The sequence below is a fragment of the Canis lupus genome, chromosome 32 (genome assembly GCF_048164855.1).
Source record: "Canis lupus baileyi chromosome 32, mCanLup2.hap1, whole genome shotgun sequence".
Classification (NCBI taxonomy): domain Eukaryota; kingdom Metazoa; phylum Chordata; class Mammalia; order Carnivora; family Canidae; genus Canis; species Canis lupus.
Genome location: NC_132869.1, coordinates 4,203,361 through 4,223,624, shown reverse-complemented (window position 1 = coordinate 4,223,624; position 20,264 = coordinate 4,203,361). Strand labels below are relative to the sequence as shown.

Genomic DNA, 20,264 nt, shown 5'->3' with positions numbered 1-20,264 from the left:
ATGTTGAGAATCTTTTCATGTGTCCGTTAGCCATTTTTATCTCTCTCTTTTTTTAAGCTTTTATTTACTGACGAGAGACACACAGGCAGAGGGAGAAGCAGGCTCCCTGTGGGGAGCCTGATATGGGACTCGATCCCAGGACCCCGAGATCACTCCATGAGCCAAAGGCAGATGCTCACCCATTGAGCCACCCCGGTTGCCCCCATTTATATGTCTCTTAACTATAGAGAACAAATTGATGGTTACCAGAGGGGAGGTGGTTGGCGTGGAATGGGTGAAACAGGTGAAGAGGATGAAGAGTACACTGTCATGATGAACACTGAGTAATATATAGAATTGTTGAATCACTACACTGTACATCTGAAACTAATGTAACAGTGTAATGTTAACTGGAATTTAAACAGAAAATTTTTAATGCATATGGCATAATATAATTAGGAAAAAAATCACCAATTTTCAATTCCTAATGAAATAATGGATCTAGGCAATCAGCGTCAATATTTGCTAAAACCATTAGATGAAAGGCTGAGACATAACTTTATAATGGATGGATCAGGGTGATCGGGAACTCAATGATCAATTTCAACATCGCTAAAAGTGGACAACACAATCTTCTAATACAATGAAAAAAATACACTGTGCAACCTGGGATGTATTCCTACTAAAAGAATGGAAGCTGAATCTAATCAAGCCTCTAAATCTACCTACCATTCCCAAAACACAGAGGAGGAAGATGTTAAACATCACCACAATGATGCTGCAATAATCAAATTCAAAATGTGAGAAATTCTACATGACAAATAATCTCACTCAACAAGTAAATGGCATAAACTAAAAAAAGGTGATTTCATAAATTAATACTTGAAATGATGCCTCAACCAAATGTAAGGTGTGAACCTTGTTAGAATCCTGACTCAAATCAAATATAAAAAGACAATTCTGAAACAGACAAATTTAAACTTTTTCTTAAAAAAAGGTACATAAAATCATGTGATATCAAGAATTTTCTTTAAGATATTCCAGGAAAAAATCAGGTGGAACTTGAAAACAGATTCTTAACATTGTTTAAACTGAGTGATAGGGACGCCTGGGTGGCTCAGCAGTTGAGCATCTGCCTTCAGCCCAGGGTGTGATCCTGGGGTCCTGGGATCAAGTCCCACGTCAGGCTCCCTGCATGGAGCCTGCTTCTCCCTCTGTCTATGTCTGCCTCTCATGAATAAATAAATAAAATCTTTAAAAAAAATAAACTGAGTGATAGTTTCATGGGGGTTCACTATGCTATTCTGCTTTTCTGTACCTTTGGAAATTTCCACAATTTTTAAAAAAAGGAAAATGTAATTATTTTCCTCTAATGATTCCAGAAAATTCTAAAGAGAATGACATAGGTTAAAATTACCACCACTTTTTTTTTTAAAAGATTTTATTTATTCATTCATTCATTCAGAGAGAGCGAGAGACACAGGCGGAGGGAGAAGCAGGCTCCATGCAGGAAGCCTGATATGGGACTTGATCCCAGGTCTCCAGGATCACACCCCAGGATGCAGGCGGCGCTAAACCGCTGCGCCACCGGGGCTGCCCTTATCACCACTTTTGAGTAATTCATTTATTCAATTAATTCACCAAGCACTTATTAAGTTCTTATGATGTGCTGGGCACTCTAGGTCCCAGGGATATAGCAGTAGACAAAGCAGTTAAAGTCTTTGTAGACTGTGTGTAGACTGAAGTCACAGAAGACAGAGTTAAATATACACACACACACGTGACTTATGATGTTAGCTAATTTCCACGGTGTAAATACACACACCAATTTTAAACTATTAATGTGAAGTCATTAACATGGTTTTGGAGAGATGCATACACTTGGCTCTCATGAGTTAGTGTAAGCTGGCTGTAGCATACCCTTGGCATAGAAGGGTCAGGAAAAGCCAGCATTTCAAGCTGAGAGAGTAGTAATTTTAAGAGATCCTAAAGCAGAAACAATCTTAATAGATTCATAAAACAGAGTGAGTAACACAGCTGAAACAGAGGAAAGGAGAGAGTATTTAGAAAGATAGAAGAAGCCAGATCAGGTAGTTATTAGCAAATAGTTCTCCAAATCCATTTACTGAGCTGTCCTTGTCCCACTGACCTACACTAGATAATAACAACATAATGGGGTTTGGGGCTGTAGAGAGAGGGATGTGAATGTGCTAATGTTATTTTCTTTATTTGGAAGATATAGACAGCATTTTTAGATTGTATCAATAATACCAATACTTATAATAATGTAAATAAACTTCATTTGTTAAAACATAGGATTAAACAAAACAATGCAGGTATATACTGTTTTAAGAGACATATATGACATGTAAAGGCTGAAAGTAAAAGAAAGAGATCAGGCAAATACTAACCAAAAGAAATCTGATATGGTTTTATTATCACTAGATAAATTTTTTTTTTATCACTAGATAAATTTTTCTTTAAAAGGAAAGCCTTATTATGGATGAAAGGGTAACCACATAACAAAGTTGAATTTACCAAGAAAGTATTTTATTTTGTAATTATTATTACTATTTTTTTTGAGAGAGAGAGAGAAAGACAGAGAAGAGTGAGTGCATGAGGTAGGGAGAGGGGCAGAGGGAAAGGAAGAGGGAGAAATCTTAAGCAGGGCTCCATCTCACGAGCCTGAGATCATGACCTGAGCTGAAATCAAGAGTTAGATGCTTAACCAGCTGAGCACCCTGGCCTCTCAAGAAAGTATTTTAAACATATATCTATGGTTTATAGTTATCTTTCTGCATAGTAAATTACTCTCACATTTAGTAGCTTAAACACACTTTTCATCTTACAGTTTGTATGGCCAGCAATATAGGCATGACTTTGAGCACTCTGCTTCAGTCCTTATGAAGTTCCAATCAAACCTCTGCCGAGACTGTGTGGTCTCATTTGAAGGCCTGGGGAAGATCTACTTCCAAGTTCACTTACATAGTTGTTGGCAAGATTCACTGTCTTTTAGGTTGTTGGTCAGGGGCCCATCTTGGTTCCCTGCTACACGGGCCTTTCCATAGTACAGTTTACAGCATGGCAGCTGGATTCCCTCAAAGCAAGTCATCAAAGAGAACCAGAGAGAGAGTACGAGACAGATGTCATGGTCTTTTTGTAATCTCATTTTGAAAGTAACATTGCTTTGCCATTTTCTGTTAATTAGAAGGAGTCCTTAAGTCCAGCCCTCAAAGGGCAGAGGATTACACAAGAGCATGAATACCAGGAAGAAAGGATCACTTGGAACCAATCTAAGAGGCTGCCTACCACATGCATTTATCCATTTATTCACTTACCCATCCATCCATGACTCAAAAGCTGAGGCAAAAATGGACAAAACTATAGTAAGAAATGATAAATCTACGGTCATACAGGGAAATGTTTAACATATATTTCTCAATAATTATAGATGAAGCAAACAAAATAAGGGTGAAGAGACCCGAATAACACAATGAATAACCTTCACCTAATGGACATAAAGTTCTGCAAACAAAATTAGACAATATACAAAATAGACATACATGGAAAATTCATAAAATTTATCATGTGCTAGATCTTAAAGTCAACAAATTTCAAACAGAGGGAATATAGGCTGTGACTTTGATCTATAGCAAAAGTTGTTAGAATTATGAAAAGATACATTTTTAAATCCTTCCAAGTTTAGAAATTAAATATGCTGTAGAACAACACAAGAATTGAAGTTTAAAATACTTTTAAAAATTAAATGACAATAAAGACATTACCTACTGCAACTTGTAGGATCCACCAAAGTAGCACTTCAAAGAAAAGTTATCGTCTTAAAATTTTACATTAGCAGACTAAAAAGAATAAAAATTATTTGAGCTAAGTACCTATCTTAGCAAGATAGAGCAGAATAAACTCTAAGTAGAAAAGATGACAACTATACAACTGTCCTTTGGTTCAACTGTTTCACTGTCCATTTTCCTGGGTCCTTATGTTTTGGGTAGATCTCCTGTAAACAGTAGATAATGGTATTTTAAAAAAATCTGACAATCTGTCTTTTTAACTGTCAAGTTTAGTCCATCAACTTTAGCAATTTATATGTTTTTATTGGATTCTATCATTTTAAAATTTCTATTTGGTATTTTTTATGATTCATTCTCCTTTTCGCTACTGGGTTTTTTGGCTTATTTTTCCCTTATTCCATTTGTTCTCTCCTTTTGGAGTTTCTACATTCTATATCTATTCTTTCAGTAAATACCTTTGAAATTTTACCACATATTTTACTTAAACTGTTAAGCGAGTTTAAACAACAGTCTGTCATCCTCCCAAACAATAAAAAACTTGAACACTTCAGTTCTCTTTCCTCTGATTCATGTACTACTGTTCTGTCCAATATCTCTAGCAGTTTCTTTTTTAAGATTTTAAAAAGATTTTATTTATTTATTCATGAGAGACACAGAGAGAGGCAGAGACCTAGTCGGAGGGAGAAGCAGGGAGCCTGATTAGGGACTCGATCCTGGGATTCTAGGATCACGCCCTGAGCCAAAGGCAGATGCTCAACTGCTGAGCCACCCAGGTGTCCCTATGATAGCTTTAAAAAAAAAAAAAATATTTGAGACAGAGAGCAGGCACACGAGAGAGCGAGAGTGAGAGAGAGAGGGAGAGAGCGTGAGCACAAGCAGCGGGGAGGAGCAGAGGCAGAGGGAGGAGCAGGCTCCCCACTGAACATAGAGCCCAATATGGGGCTTGATCTCAGGACCCGGAATCAGGACCTGCACTGAAGGCAGATTCTTAACCTACTGAGCCATCCAGGCTCCCCTCTAGTAGCTTATTTTACTACACAAATAAGATACTAAAACTATTTCATAAAGACAACACTGACTTGGGTGAAGTGAAGGCCCATGTTTACCATTTGGGTGAAGTGAAGGTCCATGTTTACCATTTGAGTTGTTCAATATTTTTGTTACATTTCAGAGTACTAGTCTTCTGCGATCATTTTGCTTTTACTTGAGGTACCTTCTTTAGAATTCCTTTTTAAAGGAGTGTTTCTCAAACTCAGCACATAATAATTTGCTGTGGCAGATGTCCAATGCACTGTAGGCTGTTTAAGAGCATCCCTAGCCATGAGTCACTAGATGCCAGTAGCATCTCCAGCAGCGACAATCAAAATAAACTCCTCAGACATTTCCAAATATCCTCTGGGGGACAAAATTGTCCTCAGTTATAAACCACTAGCTTAAAGCAAGTCTCAAGGTGAAAAATTTTCTTGTCTTTTATTTAGCAACAATTGTATTTTGTCCTTATTACTGAATTTCTTGCTAATAAGCATAACTCTACTCTAGAAAGTGCTTTGTAAACACTTTAAGGCATCATTTGTTATCTGTTTTGTTACTGAGAATTCTGTTGTTCTGCTATTCCCTTGATGATCTGTACTTTCTCTCTGGCTGATTTAAAGATCTTTTCTTAGGTGTTCTGCAGCTTCAGTAAGATGTGTCTAGATGTGGTTTTCCTTTTGTTCTGTTCATAAACCCCTTTTACCTGTTTCTAATCTGTTACCTTTAGTTTCTATATCAACAACTATTTTATTTCTCTTCTACAAGTTCTATTTGTTCTCTCTAAACAGTCTTTCATTCCTTAGTATGTTTACCTAACTGCACCCTTTATTGATTTAAACTTTTAATAGTCTTGTATCTCAGACTCAGGACCATTTCATCCCTCTTGAGGGTTATAGAAGTAGGAGTCCCAGATCCAACATACTACTCTGCTGCTTCACTAGCCTTACAATACTGTTGCTATTAAAGTCTGGCTTCACAACAATCCTGCCCCATGCTGCTGCCTGCTGGTCCAAGCCTTGTCCCAACAGCTCTGGTTCCCCTTCTGCGACCAGGGCACCTCTACATGTGGGGCCTCTGCAGTCTCAAGTTTCAAGTGCAACCATCTTAACTTCCTGACACTTTAGTCCTGGATGTTTCTGGCCCAACTTTTCTTGCTTGGTTTTTTGGGGGGTAGAAGAATATCCCTGGAGACTTTGCCTACATTCATGAGACCAATGATGCCTCCAAGATAGTCTTATCAAGGTCTATGTGTGGTAGTGGAATGTGAGGGTCCCATAGAGCTCCTGGTCAATCATCAAAGATCAAGGCTTTCTAGGCAAGAAAAAACTCTCAGCAAGAAAAAGCTCTCAGCAGGAGTGGTTAATTGAAAGGCATGGATCAATTCTTGATCTCAGTTTCTTGGCAAGAAATCATGCTGCTTCATAAGGACAGCCTTTAAAAGGTGGGGGGGGGGCACCTGGGTGGCTCAGTGGTTTAGCGCCTGCCTCCGGCTCAGGTTGTGACCCCAGGGTCCCAGGATTGAATCCCACACATCAGGCTCCCTGCAGGGAGCCTGCTTCTCCCTCGGCCTGTGTCTCTGCCTCTGTGTGTCTCTCATGAATAAATAAAATCTTAAAAAAAAAAAAATAAAAGTACAGCCTTCATTCTTTCTTAAAAATGAAACAAAAAAAAAAAAAAAAAAAAGGAGGGGCACCTGGGTGACTTAAATTGGTTAAGAATTAGACACTTAATTTCAGCTTAGGTCATGACCTCAAGTCATGAGATGGAGCCCCGCATTGGGCTCTGTGCTGGGCATGGAGCCTGTTTAAGATCCTCCCTCTCTCCCTCTGCTCCTCTACTAATATTCTTGCTCAATCAATAGTGCAGCCTTTCATAAATCTAGGTCACTACTGTGACCTCAGGACATCTCAAATGGAATGGAAGTTCTAGAGTTTCTGAATAGTAAGTAAGTTTTACTCAGCAGGAACTAAGAACCAAATCCATATCCTAGGGCTGTGTTAGGATTATCCAGAATCCTAAGAGAATTCCTTTGGAGGCATCCACTGAGACTGGCTTCAGTAATGCTAAGAATTAAATAGCCCATCAGATCATTAAGTTGTTTTATTCCCCTCATTTTACTATCCAGATAAAGCTAACATGACTGGGAACTTACTCAACTCAAAACAGATATAAGTGCCATTGATTCTACTACAGATTTCAGATTTCCATTTTTTATGGCATATATATTTTTTTGTAAACAGGAATATGGTTTATCAAATGTTTTGCTCTTTATAAAAACTTTATTGTTGTGGTGCTCTTATCTCTATATTGCTGCTTCTGTAATTTGTCACTTATATTGCAATTTGGAGCTAAGATAAATAAATCTGATTCTTCCCTTAGTCTCCTGATCCTGTCAAATGTCAAATGTCAAATGATCACATGTCTTTGCTGGTCTGAGACAGGCAGAACAAGAGCAGTAAATTTACTTAATTTCCCTTAGCACAGGTTTGAGTCTTAACTATGTGACTGTGTGAACACGAAAGGCTGTCTCAAATGTTATAAATTGTTTTTGATTTTTACAATTTGAGTATTCAATAAGAGGCATACATTATGTTGATTTCTATATCTCTTAAGTCAACAGCTCTTCTTTTCTTTACAATTTATTTGAAGAAACTATGTCATATGTTCAGTAGAGTTTCTGATGTTTTTAAGATTTACTTATTTGAGAGAAACAGAGAGAGCGCGAGCACACAAGCAGAGGTAGGGACAGAGGGAGAGGGAGAAGCAGACTCTCCACTGAGCAAGGGGCATGATGCAGGGCTCCATCCTAGGACCCTGGGATCATGACCTGAGCTGACAGCAGACGCCTAACTGACTGAGCCCCCCAGGAGCCACTAGTTTCTGATATTGATGACAACATCCAATGTGATGCTGCTTAAATGTTGTTCTGCTTTATTTATTTCCTATATATTGCTAATGAGGTCCAGAGGCTGATCCACCTTGAGGATTTTTAGGGGAGAGGTAGGAAAACTTCACAGTAGTATTTTGATCTTCTGTTAGGGGGTATATGTCATCTGATTTGCTTTCTTTTTGAGATACTAACCAACTGTTGGTGATTAATGACTGGATCCAGTAATTTATGAGGGATTACAAAGTGGTGATACTCTTCTATTATTCTTCCTTAATTTACTAGGTGAAATACTTTGATAAAGAAGCATTCCCTCTATAAATAATAGTGAAAGGGAATAGAAGGGAAGGGAGAAGAAATGGGTAAGAAATATCAGAAAGGGAGACAGAACATAAAGACTCCTAACTCTGGGAAATGAACTAAGGGTGGGGGAAGGGGAGGAGGACGGGGGGTGGGGGTGAGTGGGTGATGGGGCACTTGACGGGATGAGCACTGGGTGTTATTCTGTATGTTGGTAAATTGAACACCAATAAAAAATTAATTTATTAAAAAGAAGAAACATTCCCTCTAATACACTATTTGGTTACCCATTAGTATAGTAAAGGCAAGATACTTCATTCTTTCTATTAAGCAATTCTCAGAGTAATGAGTTAGTTCACTAAAATACACTAATGGTGATCAATTAGTTTATTTTTATTTATTTTTAATTTTTAAAAAAAGGTTTTTATTTATTCATGAGAGAGAGGAGAGAGAGAGAGAGAGAGAGGCAGAGACACAGGCAGAGGGAGAAGCAAGCTCCCTGCAGGGAGCCCATTGTGGGACTCGATCCCAGTACCCTGGGATCACATGCTGAGCTGAAGGCAGATGCTCAAACACTGAGCCACGCAGGGGTCCCATCAATTACTTTTTTAAAGTGTCAATATGACCTCATAAATTTAAATATTGGATATATTTCAAATGAAATTATTTTCCTGCATCAGTTAAGAGGATTCATTCTTTAATCTCCTTTTTTTTCAGGGTGGGGGGGGCAGGGGAGGAGAGAGAATCTAAAGCAGGATCTGTCCAGTGCAAGCCTGATTGGGGCAAGATCTTACAACCCTGAAACCATGACCCGAACAAAAATCAAGAGTCAGACGCCTAACTGACTGAGCCACCCAGGTACTCCTCATCTCCTTTTGTTAACACAATGAATCATATACATTGGTTTTTAATGGTAAATCAACCATGTATTTCTGGCAGAAACCCAAACTGGTCACAGGGGTAATTAAAAAAAAATACATTGCTTGATTCAGATTGCAAATATTTCGTTTAGGACATCTGTATTCATAAATAAAACTGGCCTATACTTGTCTCATATTATCATTGCTAAGTTTTGGTATGAGAATTATGCAATCCTCAAACTGAGTCGGGAGTGTTTGTTTTCCTATTCCTTGAGAGCAACTGTAGAAGAGGAATTATTTTTCCTTGAATGTTTGGTAAAAATTATTGTAAAAATGCTAGGGCCCAAATGCAGCTCATTTGCTTACTTGCTTACTAAACTGTTTCAAATTAAAAATTATACACACACAAAGTTCATAAATCATAAATATATTCATTCCTCCATACAGCTTCTCCGCCTGACCCTGAGATTTATGAGAGATCTGATGAGTTAGTGGGAACAATAGATACATTAAAGTAACTGTGCCCTACTAACAGGAAGAACATTTAGAAGTCTGAAAGATGCTATTATAAATTCTATTCAGCAGGCAAGACAATTGAAGCAGTTTTTAACCTACCACGCCAAATTATGCTAGGCAAGATTTTCTTTTTTTAAGATTTTATTTTATTTATTTTAAAGATTTTATTCATTTATTCATGAGAGACACAGAGAGAGAGGCAGAGACACAGGCATAGGGAGAAGGAGGTTCCTTGCGGGGAGCCGGATGCGGTACTTGATCTCAGGACCCCGGGGTCACAACCTGAGCCAAAGGCAGACACTAAACCACTAAGCCACGCAGGTGCCCTTAAGATTTTATTTTTAAGTAACCTCTATATCTAAGGTGGGGGTCAAACTGCAACCCTATGGGATCCCTGGGTGGCGCAGCGGTTTGGCGCCTGCCTTTGGCCCAGGGCGCGATCCTGGAGACCCGGGATCGAATCCCACGTCGGGCTCCCGGTACATGGAGCCTGCTTCTCCCTCTGCCTATGTCTCTGCCTCTCTCTCTCTCTCTCTCTGTGTGACTATCATAAATTAAAAAAAAAAATTAAAAAAAAAAAAAAAACAAACTGCAACCCTAGATCAAGAGTCACATGCTCCACTGACTGAGCCAGCAACTTGCTCCTAAGCAAGATTTTTATAGACAGCTGGCAAGATTTTAATTCAAGTTGCGAATGCAACTGGAATTAAGGAACTGTAAGATGGCTGGAAAATATAATCCAAAAAATCATCTTTCTGCCTTGTGCAAACCTCTCCTCCTTTCTTCCTTCTTTCCTCCTCTTCCTCCTCCTCCTCCCCTTCTCCTTCCTCCTCCTTCCTCTCCTCCTTCTCCCCCTCCCTCTCCCCCTCCCCCTCTCTTCTTCTTCTTCTTCTTCCTCCTTCTTCTTTCTTCTTCTTTCTTCCTTCTTCTTCTTCTTCTTCTTAAAATAAGCCAGCCTTTTATGGATTTTGAGACTGTAGCTTAAACAAAGATACTCAGAAGGGTGCCTGGCCAGCTCAATCAGTAGAGCATGCAACTCTCAGGTTGGGAGTTCAAGCCCATGCTGGGTGTAGAGTTTACTTGAAAAAGAAAAAGAAAAAGAAAAAAAAGAAAAAGAAAAAGGAAAGAAAAGAAAGAAACTCAGGATGCGGCACAGAAGATGGTAGTTATTAAGAGCATTAGAAAAAAAGGAGAATTTCATCTTATCTAACGAACCTCAGAGGGAGCACCCAGGGTAGCAAGATGAACTTACCCGAGAATCTAGCCAGACAACTCTGGATAAATTCCCAGGTTTGTTCAAAATTGAATGCAAATGTAGGTTGCCAAATGAGATTCATGTCTAGAGTAGTCTCTCTGCAAATATTAGGGTTGTTAGCGAATACTAAGAGAAGTCTTCTTCACAATCGCATACCATTTCTTTTTGCCCACAATTCATTTACTATCTTTTACTACAAGTACTTCATTGGAAACAAAACCCAGCTTACACTGGAATGGTACCAACTCCCCTGATCATCCATTTCATTAGCTAAGTCCTTTCCTACCTCCATGACACACATGTTCCTGGCCAGATGATAAACCACTCTCAAATTCCTCTACTTGTTGGCGTACCAGAGACGGATGCAATTTAATAGTTTACGGGTGAAATGTACTTTCTGTGGTCTGCCTAAATCTTTCAATGAAACCTTAGTCATTCCTGGTCCAAATGTGAAATTTTTATATAGAGAATAATAATTTTGAACAGTCGAAATAAGCTATCCAATATAAAAGTCTAAATATTCACAATTTTTATCTGTGGTATTATATGCACAATGGAATATTCACAAAGAGAACAGTGCCAACCCCAATATCACAAGGCCATGACTCTTGAGAGCAGACTTCTAGTTATATGTTTATGTCAAACCATTTAACTAACAAATATTTATTGAGGCTTAGGGTGTCAGCTACTATTCCAGCACATAAACTTTCTCAAAGAAATGAGAATTAAGATCAGAAACTTATGTCCTTATCATAGAAAGAGCAGAAAAGGAGTATCCCAGTTTCTTTAACTAAGACCCTGAACCTGTAATAAGCAAACAAGTACTTTCCTTACTTTGGACTTAATAGCTTACACTTTATACAGCTGCTCTGCACACATTCAAACAGCTAAAAGTTCAGCAATGTACAAATCAAAATAGTCTCAAATCAACCATCATGCACCCCTGGTGTAAATGTAAATTGGACCAACCACTGTGAAAAAGTGTGGAGGTTCCTCAAAAAATTAAAAATAGAATTGCCATATGATCAAACAATTCTATTACTAGGTATTTACCCAAAGAAAATTAAGTTTGAAAAGACATATGTACCTCTATGTTTATTGCGACAGTATTTGCAATAGCCAAATACAGAAGCAACCCAAGTGTCCATCATTGAATGAATAGATAAAGCTTTACTTTGGGACGTATACTATTTTTATCCCCCTACCCTCTTTTTTAAAGATTTTATTTATTTATTCATGAGACACACACAGAGAGAGGCAGAGACACAGGCAGAGGGAGAAGCAGGCTCCTTGCAGGGAGCTCGATGTGGGACTTGATCCCAGATGCTCAACCACTAAGCCACCCAGATGCCCCTAAAGATGTGGTATTATATGCACAGTGAAATATTCAGTCATAAAAAAAATGAGATCTTGCCATGTGGAACAACATGAGTGGACCTAGAGGACGCTAGGCTAAGTGAAGTCTGGCAAAGAAAGACAAATACCACATGATTTCACTTACATGTTGTATATAAGAAGAAAACATAGGCAGCTGGGTGGCTCAGTTGGTTAAGTGTCCAACTCTTGATTTCGGCTCAAGTCATGACCTCAAGGTTGTGAGATTGAACCCTATGTCCCAGTATGGAGCCTGTTTAGGATTATCTCCCTCCCTCTGCCCACCTCCCACAAAAAAAGAAAAAAAAAAAAAGTAAAGAAAAACAACCCTTAAGTACAAAGAACAAACTGGAGGTTTGCAGAGAGGAGGTGGGTGCATAGGGTGGGTAAAATACAGGGGATTAACAGCATAATTTATAAAGAAGTTGAACACTATGTTGTACACTTGAAACTAATGTAACATTGCATATGAACTATATTCAAATAAATTTTTTAATAGAAAAAAGTAACTTCCAGTTATAAAATAAGTCATGGAAATGAAAAGTACAGCATAGGGAATTATAGTCAGTAATACTGTAATAATGCTATATGGTGACAGATGGTGACTATATTTATCGTGGTGAGTACTGAGCAATGTATAAAATTGTCCAATCAATATAGCGTACACCTGAAACTAATATAACACTGTACATTAATTATACTTCAATGAAAACAAAGCAAAAACAAAAAACTCAACAAAAAATAAGCCTCAAATCAAAAGACACACACACACATACACACACAAAATGGCTGTTAATATATTTAAAAGCATTTAACCTCACTTATGATTAAAGAAGTACAAATAAAAACTAGAGATGCCATCCTCATCTGTTAAGAAAAGAAAAAGTTTTTTTTTTTAAAGATGTATTTATTTATTTATTCATGATAGACAGAGAGAGAGAGAGAGAGAGAGAGAGAGAGGCAGAGACACAGGAGGAGGAAGAAGCAGGCTCCATGCCAGGAGCCCGATGCGGTACTCGATCCCGGGACTCCAGGATCACGCCCTGGGCCAAAGGCAGGCGCCAAACCACTGAGCCACCCAGGGATCCCCAGTAAAGAAAAAGTTTTAAGATTGATATTTGCTGCTTATGATAGAGATGTATCTTCTTTAAGGTATGTATACCCTTTGACCAAGGAGTTCTACTGTTAGGAATTTTTCCTTCAAATATACTGGCAATGAGAATGCAAGAATATATGTACAAGATGTTCACTGTAACAATTTTTAATGGTAAAACATCTGGAAATAAGTGGTCAAGAATAGGAAACTGGCTGTATAAAATTAGAACATGGAATATTATTCTATAACAAACAAGGAATAAGGCAAATCTTTATATACTGAAATGATACATCCAAGACAAAATGTTAAGTGAAACAAAATAAGTTACAGTCTGTAGAGTATAACTCCATGGATAGAAACAGGAAAGAAGATGGTCATATATTGTAAGAAAATGTGTAATTAAAAAGTCCTAAAAGAATTCCCAAGAAAGTGTCAATAATAAATATCTTGGGGGATAGAGGTGGGGTGGTGGGGAGAAGAGATACTTTAAAGGGTTTTATCTTACTTTTTTTCACATATACATTTTGTATTATCTGAATTCCTCATCAGAGTATGTATTATTTCTGTATTTTAAATTTTTATCAGTTCTGAGATGTGAAGTTCCTGTTAAATAACAAGCTTACTGAAATTTAAATATATGATCCCTAGAAGAAATAAATTTATTTATATAACTTATTTAACAGATAAAGAACTGAAACATCCTCTACATCTTGCTTATTAAGTTCAAGCTGTTTATGAAGTACTTTCAGTAATCAAAAAAGAGGGTGATAAAAGACCACGAAAAATAATAAAAAGGGCAAAGTAACAGCAAATTCTAAGATATGATAGAGTATTATAGTATCTTTTTGATAAAATTATCTTGGAAAAAAGAAGCTCTAATTCTTACAGACTTTTCTTTTTAAAACATAGATAATGTAATTGACTTTCAAATGTAACTACATTAGGTTTTAGTCAATTGTAGAAGTAGTTTCCTGAAACTTACCAAGTTGGGAATAGATACAGCAGGAAAAAGGTTGAGGAGTGAAAAGTAGAAGAGGAGGGGATAGAAACTAAGAGTAACCTCTGTTAGTACAGGCAAGAAAAGGGTGATTTTAGAGAAGGTCAATCCCCACAGTAATACTATACCTAACAGTTGGCTGTGTTCCCCTGTGATGGAGTTCTGACTCGGGTCTGAAAAACAAACAATTGAAAAGAAAAGAAAAAATGAATGACCAAAACAAATAATTTCTTAAAAATCAGCAACAAAAGTCAACCAAGGAAATAAGCAGAAAAGCCAAAGCAAAAGCTTTTTTAATGCTCAAAAAAACATTAATAAAAGAATGAAAAGAAACTATTATAAAAAATAATCACAACTTTTTTGAAAAGTTAAGCAACAAAATTATCATGTGACCCACTAATTCCACTCTTAGGCATATACTCAAAAGAACTGAAAACAGGGACTTGACAATATATATAGCAGCATTACTCACAATAACCAAAAGGTGGAAACAACCCACGTGTCCTTCAACAGATATATGGATAAACAATAATGTGGCATACATATAAAATGGGATATTATTCAGCCATAAAAAAGAAAACAAAGTCCAGATAAACATTACAACATGGATGAACCTTGAAAATCCTTGAAAATATGCTAAGGGCAAGAAGCCAGAAGCAGAAGGACAAATATTGTATAATTCCATTTAAAATAAATATTGAGAAAAAAGTATATTCAAAAGATAACCACAAATTTGACCAAGCAGTAGTAGTTCCATAAAGTAGTACGATTTGGGGCTTACCACATGGGTTACATTTTCTCTTTTTTATTTTTTTACTTTTTTTTTTTTTTTTTTTTTTTACATTTTCTCTTTAATGACAAAGGAACATATGGTCATATAGCTCAAAGTCAAGACATAAGTATAACACTCATTACTACTAGCAGTAATATTCTGATTTGACTTCATGATGAAACGACTAAACTGACTTCTAGAAATATCTAGTTCTTCTAATCTATAATAAAATTAGTGGCAATAAGCCAAGTTCCTAAAGCAAGAGATTTTTTTTTATAATAAACTTATTTTTTATTGTTCAATTTGCCAACATACAGAATAACACCCAGTGCTCATCCCGTCAAGTGCCCCCCTCAGTGCCCGTCACCCCTTCACCCCCACCCCCCGTCCTCCTCCCCTTCCACCACCCCTAGTTCGTTTCCCAGAGTTAGGAGTCTTTATGTTCTGTCTCCCTTTCTGATATCTCTTACCCATTTCTTCTCCCTTCCCTTCTATTCCCTTTCACTATTATTTATATTCCCCAAATGAATGAGAACATATAATGTTTGTCCTTCTCCAATTGACTTATTTCACTCAGCGTAATACCCTCCAGTTCCATCCACGTTGAAGCAAATGGTGGGTATTTGTCGTTTCTAATGGCTGAGTAATATTCCATTGTATACATAGACCACATCTTCTTTATCCATCATCTTTCGATGCACACCGAGGCTCCTTCCACAGTTTGGCTATTGTGGACATTGCTGCCAGAAACATCAGGGTGCAGGTGTCCCGGCGTTTCATTGCATCTGTATCTTTGGGGAAAATCCCCAGTAGTGCAATTGCTGGGTCATAGGGCAGGTCTATTTTTAACTCTTTGAGGAACCTCCACACAGTTTTCCAGAGTGGCTGCACCAGTTCACATTCCCACCAACAGTGTAAGAGGGTTCCCCTTTCTCCGCATCCTCTCCAACATTTGTGGTTTCCTGCCTTGTTAAGTTTCCCCATTCTCACTGGTGTGAGGTGGTATCTCATTGTGGTTTTGATTTGTATTTCCCTGACGGCAAGTGATGCAGAGCATTTTCTCATGTGCATGTTGGCCATGTCTATGTCTTCCTCTGTGAGATTTCTCTTCATGTCTTTTGCCCATTTCATGATTGGATTGTTTGTTTCTTTGCTGTTGAGTTTAATAGGTTCTTTATAGATCTTGGAAACTAGCCCTTTATCTGATACGTCATTTGCATATATCTTCTCCCATTCTGTAGGTTGTCTTTGAGTTTTGTTAACTGTATCCTTTGCTGCTAATGCAAGAGATATTGACAATCATCATTTAACAACTAAGCACTTGCTTATTTTAAAGGCTTGAAAAGCATTAAGGGCTAAATATGGAAAAGACTTTGAGCTCCAGTTTTCTCAAAGATTAAGTCTCTTGAGATACTGAGGATTACTTCTGGCTTCCCTAAATGTCTCTGAGGAACAAAAATAATTATAGACCAGGGGAGTCTATGAACAAATGGGTAAAAGGTTACATCTTTATTTTCACTAACCTATAATTGGAGTTTAGTATTTTCTCCAAGTATGATGTCACCAACAAACTACCTAAAAGTACCTATGCTTTGTCAACATTAAACATCTGATTTTTCATATCACATTACAATTGTTCTACATAACTCATAATGGCTTTTAGGTACAATGCTACTTTGAAATTATGATAGTTATTAAAAGGCTGCTAGGTCTTCTTCAATGCATTGATAAAAAAAAAACCCACTTATATTATTAGATCACAAACTTAATATTTTGATAACTGTATTTTAATATAAGAGGGTTCTTTTTAATCCTATATATGTATATGTATTTATATGCATGTGCAATACTTTACACATTTAAAAACATTTCTGAAAAGGAATTTGTAGACTTGAGACTGCTAAAGAAGTCTCAGATACAAAAAAGATTTAGAATTACAGTTTTAAACAAAATTCAAGTAATATTTTTGATAGTGTTTATAATAAATGCTTTCATATATAATCTAATTAAATCTAACACTTTAAGCACCCCACACAGAAAGAAACAATCAGAATACTAAACAAATTCTGGTTTCTGATGTACACAGTACATACTATAGTATACTTTACATAGTCAAATTAAGGAGGAAATAAGGTAGAAACCTGGTTGATACAACTAAAGTTTTAAATGCTATGTGAACGTTTTAAGATTTTTTTTTTAGATTTTAGATTAGGAATCCCTAATTTGGTTTTTAAAAATATATTCTAGGGCAGCCCTGGTGGCTCAGGGGTTTAGCGCCGCCTGTAGCCCAGGGCATGATCCTGGAAACCCTGGATGGAGTCCCATGTCAGGCTCTCCACATGGTGCCTCCTTCTCCCTCTGCCTGTGTCTCTGCCTCTCTCTCAATCTCTCTCTCTGTGTCTCTATCAATAAATTAAATAAATAAATAAATAAATAAATAAGATATTCTAAGTTTTTATTTATTTATTTATTTATTTATTTATTTATTTATTTATTTTATTTATGATAGTGAGAAAGAGAGAGAGAGAGAGGCAGAGACATAGGCAGAGGGAGAAGCAGGCTCCATGCACCGGGAGCCCGACGTGGGATTCGATCCAGAGTCTCCAGGATCGAGCCCTGGGCCAAAGGCAGGCGCTAAACCGCTGCGCCACCCAGGGATCCCAATATTCTAAGTTTTTATAGTTTCAGATATTTTTCTCAACATACCACCAAATAGATTCTGGTTTTTAAATTTAAACTCATCTTATTTCCTATAGAAATAAACAGCATGGGTTTGTGCATAACACCAAGTAGGAATAACAGTTCTATAATATATTAGTCTATTAGATTCATATCTCTCTTATACATACACACACACACACACACACACACACACACAGGATAAACTGGGCCCTATCATCATAGAAAAGCAGGTGTCTAGGCAGCATGGAAGAAGGAGTAGAGAAAGAATCAGATTTTTAGAACCAGAAGAACTATGGTCATCATCTAGCTCTACTCTAGTGACTCCAAAGGAAAAGTTGGAAGAATTATCAGCACCATCTGTGTTTTTTTTTCCCTAAAACTATACCAATAACCCTTCTCCAGATTCTGATTCCCAGATACCGTCATTAATGGGAATGCCTTTTATGTATGTATGTTGGTATGCGACAAAGTTGAGAACCTCTTAATATTTATAATAGGGGCACCTGCGTGGCTCAGTCAGTTAGGTGTCTGCCGTCAGCTCAGGTCATGGTCCCAGGGTCCTGGGATGGAGCAAACCACATCAGGCTCCCTGTTTGGCGGGGAGTCTGCTTCCCCTTCTCCTTCTGCCCCTCCCCACCTGCTTGTGCTCTCACTGGCTCTCTCTCTAATGAATACATAAAAAGTCTTTTAAAAATATTTATGGTTGAGAAGATGAATGCTGTTAATACGTGACCAAAGACATGGCAAACCATTGTCAAAGAGAAAGCCTAGAGAGATAGTCTGAATCTTTTGAGGATCTATCTTCATGTTTCTGGATACTCTAACTTTTTTGTCCTAAAATTAAGAATAGTCTAAAACAAGTTATTTAGAATTGCTGGAGAATCTATGAATAAAAACAGAAAAACATCTCAGATAATTCAGGCAGAATAGGTATGATTTTAGATGGGAAAATACCAATGATTTTTTTCTTACAAATTACCTCCTTCTATACTATATATACTTCCTTGCCTTCTAAGCTGTGCACATGCCATAAGTGCACTTTCTAGTCAAGCCAGGACTCTTTGAACACCCTCCTATCAGAGATGAGTAGAAAGAAGTCTTTCGTGTAGTTCCCTACAAGTTCAACTTAGATTTTTGCTTTTCATGTTTTATAAATGAAAGAAGGCAGGGCAACTTTTACTTGATACTTATTTTGTAATTTGAAGATTAACCTCCAAGAACCTGCAAATACTTCACTGATACACATAAAACTCAAAACAAGGGCAAATCTAGGAGTAAACAGGTTCATGAACCCACTAGAATGAAATTAGCCTTGCCTATAAAAATCACAATTGGTAAGCTACTTTAAATTGAGGGGTGTTTCTGGGTATGCAATCCAAATGACCTAATCCAAATGCTAACACTGCTCTGAGATATGTCTGGCATCTTTCTATTGTCTTGTCTCAACTCTCCCATTTAACATTTTTCCTGCTTAAGTCACCGGTGAGGACACACCCAAGTTTGCTGAAGACTGGGAGTTGTTCTAAACATTACTCAAAATGACATTTATTTTAACCAAATTACTTCCTGTAATAAAAACAACTTGCCAATAATGTAACTATTTTTTACCTTTGATGGCCTTCATAAACTAAGCTATGCATGGTATGTTATAATTCAGAAGGTTATACGAGGTGATACTTAAAAGCCTGTGATTCTTTACCAGTCAAAATGGTAGTTCCAACAGAAACATGTACCTTTGCACATGTAAATACAATCAGAAAAATGACCTGAAAGTATTTCCTTGTAACAATAATGATACAGCTTTACAAATGTGCACTTTATCTTGGGTAAATGGTAGAATGGAGATTTTATTTAGTTTCTTGCCATGTGCCTTGGAGGATAGAGAGAAAAATGATTGTGGGATATACTCACTTGCAAACCTGACCCTGTAAACAGTTTTTCTGAAGAGCTTTATTATCTCCCTTAGTTTGCTCATAGCAATAGCCTTTTACTGATTTGCTTTGCTAATCACTTCATCTACCTTTCTGGGTAGAGAACTGGAAACAAATAAAGGCTAGCTTGTACCTTGTGTCCAAAACTCAGCATAGGTTTTAGTCTAAAGTCGGTATCAGCCATGTCATTAAACAGCACAATCAAAAGTGGAAATTGTTAGGCCTGATTATCTAGAAAAAGAAGTAGGTATGACCAAATGCATATACATGAGGACAATCAGCTCATTATGCTACTGTCTATATTATCTAGACATACCTCGAAAACCTATTTCAGGATACAAAATACCTAAAATCACCAGTCTTAACACATTCCTAATTTTCTGCACTCCAACTTTTTTTTTTTTTTGCCCCACCCCTGCACTCCAACTTTTAAAAAACCAAAGTAGTAGTATTATAAGAAACCATTTTGACTCAGAATTAGGCAAAATGTATTAAAAATTACTCAAAGACAATTACTCTAACATTTACATTAATTAGATTCTGTCTCTCTGAAGGGGTACTTATTGTGCTGAGAAACCCAACAAGGAAGACAAGGTAAATTACCTTGTTCATTACATTGTAATAAAGTAAAAAAAAAAAAAAGCCTATCTTCTTTATATACATTTTGAACTTATTACAATAAGACCAGAAAGACCTAGAAAATTTACATGTGATTAATTGGATTTAAATAAATAACTGGGTGAAAAACATAAGGCAATTGTAGGCAAAATAATT

At 37.1% G+C, this 20,264-nt stretch overlaps 1 protein-coding gene and 1 long non-coding RNA gene across 6 annotated transcripts in view; one reads left to right on the top strand and one right to left on the bottom strand.

The window, feature by feature from the left end:
* The window catches only part of SLC12A6 (solute carrier family 12 member 6), an 88,006-nt gene that overhangs the window by 31,773 nt on the left and 35,969 nt on the right, over window positions 1-20,264 (bottom strand). For 4 of the 5 annotated variants that reach the window (XM_072808642.1, XM_072808643.1, XM_072808646.1 and 1 more), the window contains one exon: window positions 14,234-14,278. The exons of the other annotated variant lie outside the window; for it this stretch is intronic. In XM_072808642.1, the coding sequence (XP_072664743.1) occupies window positions 14,234-14,278 (45 nt within the window). The remainder of the gene's footprint in view (window positions 1-14,233; window positions 14,279-20,264) is intronic. 5 annotated transcript variants of the gene reach the window in all.
* Window positions 1-20,264, top strand: part of LOC140622882 (uncharacterized) — a 55,851-nt gene that overhangs the window by 22,258 nt on the left and 13,329 nt on the right. The window lies entirely within an intron of this gene.